General features: G+C 39.5%; 1 protein-coding gene across 2 annotated transcripts in view; it reads left to right on the top strand.

The window, feature by feature from the left end:
• YTHDF2 (YTH N6-methyladenosine RNA binding protein F2) overlaps positions 1 to 8354 on the top strand; it is a 30466-nt gene extending 22112 nt beyond the window's left edge. The window contains exon 5 of one of the 2 annotated variants that reach the window (XM_005665152.4): positions 7501 to 8354. In XM_005665152.4, coding sequence (XP_005665209.2) covers positions 7501 to 7524 — 24 coding nt within the window. In that variant the 3' untranslated portion in view covers positions 7525 to 8354. Of the gene's footprint in view, positions 1 to 7498 lie in introns of both variants that reach the window. The other variant, XM_084963570.1, reaches the window with a different exon arrangement.
• Positions 8355 to 8765: the final 411 nt, after the last annotated feature.

The following is an 8765-nucleotide window of genomic DNA, read 5'->3' on the forward strand; positions in this document are numbered from 1 at the left end:
GGCTCAGTGGTTAACAAATCCGACTAGGAACCATGAGGTTGCGGGTTTGATCCCTGGCCTCGCTCAGTGGGTTAAGGATCCGGCGTTGCTGTGAGCTGTGGTGTAGATCGAAAATGAGTCTTGGATCTGGCATTGCTGTGGCTATGGCCTAGGCCGGCAGCTGTAGCTCTGATTAGACCCCTAGTCTGGGAACCTCCATGGGCAACGGGAGGGGCTCTAGAAAAGGCAGAAAGACGGGGGAGAAAAAAAAAAAGAGTACTTAGTTTTTTAGGATACCTTAAAATTTTAGGACCTTAAAATTTTAGGTTTGTATGTACATTAGGTTGATATCAATAGAGCATGAAATCCTAGATTCTGTGGTCTCATTAACATAGTAGTGAAAAGGCTAGGAGTTCTCTAAGAACGCCTGGTGTCATATCTGCCTGCTACTGTCACTGATTTGAGCAAGTAAACTTCTCAGCCTTACTGTCTTATGAAAATAGGGAAAAAAACTTTTTGGGTTGTTAGGATTAAATGTATACAAGTGAAATGTTTGAATACAAGCCTTTTATGAATGATGATTGTGATCCATAATCTCAGGCATGTAAATGTTTATGTACACAAAAATATACCCACATACGCCTTTGTTTAGTTTGGGTCAATCATCAAATTCTTCAGTAACATTTGGAATGGTACGTAATAGTACTACTGGGTATCCATTTTGGGGCCCCACACATGGAATTAGATTGAGGAGGGCGCAAGACTGAAAGATCAGTTGAAAGGAGTTTGGCAAAGTCCTATTGAGGTAATACAGTAGCTTGGGCTAGAGAGCTATTAGTGTTGAGAATGGTTGACTGGTATTTTTGAAGGTGGAACTGGAGGCTGTGATATCATTCATCAGATAGCTGGAAAGCATATTCTAATGATTGCTTCATTCTTTTTGAACTATCTGTCAGGTGCTGGGGTTGGGGGGGATTTGACTGGCAAGCTATTATAAACCTTATTTACTTGTATCCTGGAGTGTTTTCAAAAATTTGTTCAAATATAGTTCTTACTAGAGAGCAAAGGAGTGAGTCAAAGAATAGCTGAAAAAAAATATTAATGTGTCTATCTTAACATTCTGTTACTTTGTTAGACATTATTAAGGGGCTGAAAATAGATTATCCAGGCTTTTGCTTCTGACCCTTTTGGTGAAATTTATATAGGAGTTCAGCTCTTCATTAACAGTCTTAAGATTTTTTGTGTTAGGAAAGATTTTTAGTTAAATGCATTTACTTCATCTGGTTGCTCATACGTCAGGTCCCCAAAATTTATTCCAACTAAGTGCCCCACTTCTGCACCTAGAAAGTCTTAAAAGGGAGTGAAAAGATCGAAGGTACATAATTTTTTGTAAAATTTTTTTTTTTTTTTGTCTTTTTTCCTTTCAAGGCCGCACCTGGAGGTTCCCAGGCTAGGGGTAGAATCAGAGCTACAGCTGCTGGCCTACACCACAGCCACAGCAATGCCACATCTGAGCCATGTCTGCGGCCTACACCACAGCTCATGGCAATGCTGGATCCTTAACCCACTGAGCGAGGCCAGGAATCGAACCCTCTTCCTCATGGATACTAGTTGGGTTCATTACCACTGAGCCACGATGGGAAATCCCAATAGAAGATAATTAAATAAAATACTATATAGCCCTGCTTTAAATTGGAGGACTGAAAATATTTTTGTTGCCTCACATATGGAAGAGAGAATATTAATTATGTGTAACTTGGTCTTTCTGCCATTAGACTCATAACTCATACATTCACAGCATCAGTCTATTAAGATTTATTTCATAAACCATGTTAAGCACTGAAAGTGATTTTCGTATAATCCTATTTTTTCATGTTAGCCTGTCTTAGCATTTTCTTATTTTTAGCCTAGGCACTGAAATTTGTGTTCTTTTCTATCAAGGACCATGGGACAGGAGTTCCCCTCGTGGCGCAGTGGTTAATGAATCTGACTAGGAACCATGAGGTTGTGGGTTCAGTCCCTGGCCTTGTTCAGTGGGTTAAGGATCTGGCGTTGCCGTGAGCTGTGGTGTGGGTCGTAGACAAGGCTCAGATCCCAAGTTGCTGTGGCTCTGGCGTAGGCTGGTGGCTACAGCTCCAATTAGACCCCTAGCCTGGGAACCTCCATATGCTGTGGGAGCAGCTAAAGAAAAGGCAAAAAGACAAAAAAAAAAAAAAAAAAAAAAAGACCTTGGGACATAAATAAAAATTAGTTGAAGGCTATTAAAAGTAAATTTTATTTGGGAGATAGACATCAGATTTTAAAGTTAATAAATGTATCTGACAAATAAGAATGTGCCTCAGTTGTGTTTTATGGCCCTCTTAAAAGTAGGGAGGGGTAGTAGAAGAAAAAGGAAAGGATATTAAACTAGAGGAAAAATAAATAAGCCCATTTACAGTATTGTAGGAAGAGATTGCAAATGTGTAGGTTTTAAGAAACATTATCACTTTGTGGCTTTTAGAATTTTCCTCTAGAGATGAACTTCATATGTTATAGTCATAGATGTGAAGAGGGGCTAATAAGATGGGATGGGTGGATTGATTGTATGAGTGTTGCTTCTGATTGTTTAAGTGGCAGATCAGATAGTGAGGCCTAGAAATTTCTTCTCCAGGTTTATATGTTCTTGGGTAACATCTTTAAATTTATCTTAAGAAATAGATGTTTTTCTTTTTCTTTTTTTTGGCTGTGGCATGTGGAAGTTCCTGGGCCAGGGATCAAACATATGCCACAATAGCAACCCAAGCCACTGCAGTGACAGTGCTGGATCCTTAACCCACTGTGCCGCAAGAGAACGCCTTGATTTTTTCTTTAGGGAGTTTCCATTGTGGCTCAGAGGTAACAAACCTGACTAGTATCCATAAGGATGCAGGTTCCATCCCTGGCCTTGCTCAGTGGGTTAAGGATCCAGAATTACACTGAGCTGCTGTGTATGTTGAAGACACAACCTGGATCTGGTGTTGCTGTGGCTGTGGCCTAGGCTGGCAGCTGTAGCTCCGATTCAGCCCCTAGCTTGGGAACTGCTTGGGTGCAGCCCTAAAAAGACCAAAAAAAATTTTTTTTTCGTTAGTCTCCTCATTAATGAACAGTGAGATTGTGGAATTTTGGGATGAGGTGTGAATTCATTAAAATCTTGCTCTGCTATTTTCCTTTATTTATTACCGTCACAGTATCCTCAAGTTTTAGGAATGCATCTTCCTTCCTTTTAACATTTGGCTATCTTCTGATTAACTGGAGTTTTATGATTAATTTTGTGTTTGTGCTTGAGGATCTTAGGCAGGAGCTTAATTTAGACTGGTCGCTCCAGCCTGTTCCTACCACACATCTCAGTATAGCTGCCTCACAGATGGCAGTAGGTTAAAAAAGGTGGTAGGTGGGTCAGTAGCATCTTCATGTGTAAAAGCTGGAGTGTCCAACACAATACAGTGTGTGTTGTGCTTATGGTAGTTCCAGCTGGGACTTGGACACATTGAAGGTCTCAGCTTGCTTTTATGGGTTCTACTGCTCTTTTATTGTGTATCTATCATCATTCTCTGTCATTTCCCACTCCCCCCCCCCAGGCATTTTCTTTATTAAATATTACCAAGGTAAGACTGGGTGATCAGAAAGAAATGTTAATAAATAGAGCTGACAAGTGAAGTCTTTCGGCTGTAAGTGGTCAGGTATCAATAGGAAATAGTCACAAAAGTGAAAGAAAAGATTTTCTGTAAGAGAAGTTTTTTATAGAAACTGAAAAGGTTTTAATGTCCAGAATAGTCCTTGTGTTAGAACCTTCGCTGTATCATCTTTTCTCACTTTAAAAGACTTATAAAAAACTGCTAGGCAGATTTTTTTGTTTCCTTTTTTCTTTTGTTAAAATACCCTTAAGTACAGTGCCTTTCATATAGGTATAAGGAAATAAACACATTTCAAACTTTTATGAGTTGTTAAACATAACTTTATTCTTTTTGTCTTTTTAGGGCCACATCCTGTGCCATATGGAGGTTTCCAGGCTAGGGAAATCAGAGCTATAGCCGCTGGCCTAAGCCACAGCCACAGCAGTGCAGGATCCTTAACCCACTGAGCGGAACCAGGGATGGAACCTGCATCCTCATGGATGCTAGTCAGATTCATTAACCGCTGAGCCATGACGGGAGCTCCCAAACATAACTTTTTAATGCAGCCAATTTTTGCAGAAGAATTAGATGAATTTTCTCCCATTTTATTAATTCTTTTTGACTGCACCTGCATTGAACCCGCTCCACAGTTGCAGCCTGTGCCACAGCTAGGGCAGCGCCAGATCTTTAACCCGCTACACCGCAGGGGAACTTCCTCTCCTATTGTGTTAACTTTTTATTTTGAAATAATTTCAGACTTGAAATTTAAAAGACTCTGCAGAGAACTCCCATACACTTTTCACCTATATTTACCAGTGTAATATTTTGCTACATTTGTTTTATCATTGTCTTTGGAGATGTGTGTGTAATTTTTTCCTGAACCACATGAGAGTAAGTTCCAGACTTCATGTCCTTTTCTCCTGAATATTTTGCTGTTCAGTTTCTAAGAACAAGAATGCATTTTTTTCTTATATTATTGGCTGCCCTACAAGCATATGGAGTTCCTGGGCCAGGGGTCAGATCTGAGGCACAGTTGTAACTGGATCCTTAAGCCACTGTGCCTGAATCCCAGTGCTGCAGATGCCACTGATCCCATCACACCACGGTGGGAACTCCTAGGCTTATTTTTTGTGTATACATCACAATTGTATTTGGAAATTTATAGAGCATCTCAGTCAGCTTGCTGTATTGTATCAGTGATATTTTCTTGATATCGATCAAGAGATTAAGGCAGCTAATGTCATTTGTTGTTTGTGTGTAATTTCCATAATTTAAAGTAGACTGTCTCTCATACAGGTTTGCCTTAGGCTACAGGTGGTACTTGCCCTCTTAGTATAGTAATTGTAATTTCACAGTGCTGTTTTCAATTCCTTTTGAAATTTGGAAAAAAAAAATTCTTTTGTTTTTTTTCTTTCTTTTTTTGCTTTTTAGGGCCATACCTGCAGCATATATATGGAAGTTCCTAGCCTGGGGTCGAATTGGGGCTGCATCCACAGGCCTACACCACAGCCACAGCAATGCCAGATCTGACCCGAGTCTGTAACCTACACTACAGCTCATGGCAGTGATGGATCCTTAACCCACTGAACAAGGCCAGGGGTTGAACCCACCTCCTCATGGATACTTGTCAGATTCGTTTCTGCTGTGCCACAGTGGGAACTCCAGGAACATCAGAACTTTTGATATCCCTTTTTTGTTGGAATGACCTTTTGTTTTTGGCCTCACCTATGACATGTGGAAGTTCCTGGGCCAGGGGTTGTACCCCAGCAACCACAATGCCAAGTCATTAACCACTAGGCTACCAGGGATTGGATTTCTTTTTTTTTCTTTCTTCTTCTTGAGTTTGATTTCTAGAAATGGTATATGGGTGAATTATTAAATTTTATTTAATTCGAAAATTCAAAATGGCTTTTTTAACACAAACAAAACTTTTCAACTGCACCCATGGCAAATGGAAGGTCACAGGCCAGGGATCAAATCCGAGCCACAGCTGTGGCAACACTGGATCCTTAAAAGCTCACTGTGCCAGGCTGAGGATCAAATCCATGCCGCCACAGAGAGAACGCTGGATCATCAATGTGCTGCTCCACAGGGTGATCTCCCAGAATGACTTATTTTTAAAATAAAACCCTGGAGGTCCCATTGTGGCGCAGCGGAAAGGAATCTGACTAGTATCCATGAGGATATGGGTTTGATTCCTTGCCTTGCTTAGTGGGTTGGGGATCTGGTGTTGCTGTGAGCTGTGGTTGTAGGTCACAGACATGGCTCAGATGCTACGTTGCTGTGGCTGTGGTGTTTGCCAGCAGCTGTAGCTCTGATTTGACCCCTAGCTGAGAACTTCCATATGCTGAGGGTGCGGCCCTAAACAGCAAAAAAAAACCCCAAAAAACCCAAAAAACAAAAAAAACCCACAAAACCAAAATACAAAACAAAACAAAAAAACCCACAAACCCCAAGTCTTTGTATGTTGGTGAGCTTATTTCAGATATGTGAAGTGGGACATCACAAAAAGGTAACCAGGGAGTTTGCGTCGTGGCGCAGTGATTAAGGAATCCAACTAGGAACCATGAGGTTGCGGGTTTGATCCCTGGCCTTGCTCAGTGGGTGAAGGATCCGGCGTTGCCGTGAGCTGTGGTGTAGGTCGCAGACACAGCTCGGATCCTGAGTTGCTGTGGCTCTGGCGTAGGCTGGCAGCTACAGCTCCAATTAGACCCCTAGCCTGGGAACCTCCATATGCCATGGGAGCGGCCCAAGAAATGGCAAAAAAGACAAAAAAAAAAAAAAAAAAAGTAACTGTTCTTTTTGAATAATTTATTGTTTTTAGGTCCATGGAGTAATTAATTTAGTGATAAGGGTAGTCAGTTTACTACAAAGCCTTACTTAGCTTTGTTGACTTTTATATAAATACTTGTAATGATGTGGTATAGGAAAAGAGCCTTCATAGCCCTAAGTTTGAATCTTGGTAAAGTAACTTTTTTGAACTTTAGTTTTCTTATCTCTAAAGCGGGAATAGTACAATCCTTGCAGGGTGGTTATGAAGATCATTTTTATGTACAGTGCCTGGAACATGGAAGCTTGTAAGTGGTAGTTGCTGTTCTTTTGTAGTGGGAATTATATTTAACTTCAGGAATTTCCGTTGAGGCTCAGCACTAACGAACCTGATTAGTGTCCATGAGGACATGGGTTCCATCCCTGGCCCCATTCAGTGGGTTAAGGATCCAGTATTGCTGTGTGGCTGTGGCTTAGGCCGGCAGCTGCAGCTCAGATTCGACCCCTAACCTGGAAACTTCCATATGTCTCCGGTTCAGCCCTAAAAAAAAAAAATTTAACAGGTTGAGTGGATTTTAAACTCTCCCTAAGGGAAGAACATGATTTTTTTCTTGCCAGCTGTGGACTAAGCATTTCTTTATGTCAGCTCATTAGTTCTCCCACAGCTCAGATACACATATCCTAACTTTACATAAAAAAAAAAGGAAATTGAGGCCTGTGAATATGTCTAAGGCCTTGGGACTAATGTGAATGATTAGTACTATTAGGGTGTGTGTATTCTGTAAATGCTGCTTCCCTTCTATGGGCCATTGACATGTGTTTATGTTACTTAGGCCTGTATTTTGGGGAACTGACATGTATTATCCTAAACCAACTATGATAGGAAAATCTGTTTAGTCAATTAAGAATTTTAAAGTCAAAGAAAAAAATTTGTATCAATTTGAGTATTAGAACTTTGGTTTAAAATATAAGTAAAAGTCAGTTTTTATTTGTGGGGAATGTTCTGTTTAGCAAAAAAAATTCTATTGTGTTATTCTACAAAGTTTTAATTCTTAAACATGTTCAGATTAAGTTTTAACTAACAATTTCTTTTTTTTCTTTTTTTTTTTAACTTCTGTAGGAACGTCAAGGTCGTGGGAAATAAAAGGCAGTTCTGCACAGACTGCAGCAACGGTTGCATCTGCATATCCTAAGAGGAAAAAAATGACCTTCAAGAGAATTAGGACTTTTTTCTTAATTTCATTGACTTCAGAGACGATTGCAGACTTGCAGTTTAAGTATTGGAATTTCACAAAAGACATAGGACTAAACTGGAAAACGAAAAAAAAAAAAAAAGAAAAAGAAAAAACTAAACAAAAATTCCCTCTAGGTAGTTTAGGTGAAAAATGTCCCTTTTATTTTGGCTTTGGTTGTGATTTCAGAGCATAATGCTTTGGTTTTTTGTCTTTTTACTATGTTTTTCGGATTTTAAAGTCCGTTAAGTGCATACAATTTTCTCTAATTTTTAAACCCTTTCCTCCCCCCATTTTGACATTTGCACTTGGAGAACACTTGAGTTTCGAAGGTTTTGGGCCTCCACCCCAGAAAGTGGGAATTTGGTTTTTCCCTTCCAAACTGGAAGAACATTTTTATGAAGAATTTTTGTCTTGGAGAATTTAACAGTGTTACCCAAGGTTGTGTCTTTAAGGGTGGTTCATTTTCTCTGACCCTTTGTTACTCAAAGTAAAGTACTAGGAGTCCTAAGAAATGTTCTGTTCTTGTACATTATACTGATTAAGTCAGGATTAATTTGATTTCAAAGCTAAGAACAGTGGTAAAAACTTGTTTACAGAAATGCATTTTGGAAGAGAAAAATATTGTAAAACGTGTAGTGAATGTTTCTTCAGTTTCTTGTTCAGCCAATGAGGAAAGGGCATTGCCTTTCTTTTTACCATTAATCACTTCTCAATAAACGTGAGATCCTGTTGAGCATCACTTCTAGTACCATTTATTAGTATTATTTGAATCTGCTATATTTTATGAAAGCTTTGGAGTATAAGGAGTTTTAAGAGGTGAGAGAGCAACTATTTTTAGAAAATTCACTGAGATGAAATAGTTCAGGCTTGCTTTTGTACTCAGGGTTGGATAACCATGACCTCTGCAAAGCAAGGTGGGCCAGTCAGTATTCATAATGTTTTATTTCTGTCTACTTCTTTGAGAAAGTAGATCCACTGCTAAATCATTCAGCAAATATTTGATTGTGAGTGCTTTTTGGGTGCCAGGCACTGTGCTAATAACCCTGAAGAAGCCTGGCCACATATCTTATGTGCAAAGTAGATAGAGCCCAATATCAAGGATATGAATGTTTAATCTGAAATATGATTTATTTAGACAGGATTCCCTATA

The sequence above is a fragment of the Sus scrofa genome, chromosome 6 (genome assembly GCF_054392235.1).
Source record: "Sus scrofa isolate SSC_HxYL_T2T_F1_AM1 chromosome 6, Sscrofa_HxYL_maternal_Yorkshire_Landrace_v2.0, whole genome shotgun sequence".
Taxonomy (NCBI): Eukaryota; Metazoa; Chordata; class Mammalia; order Artiodactyla; family Suidae; genus Sus; species Sus scrofa.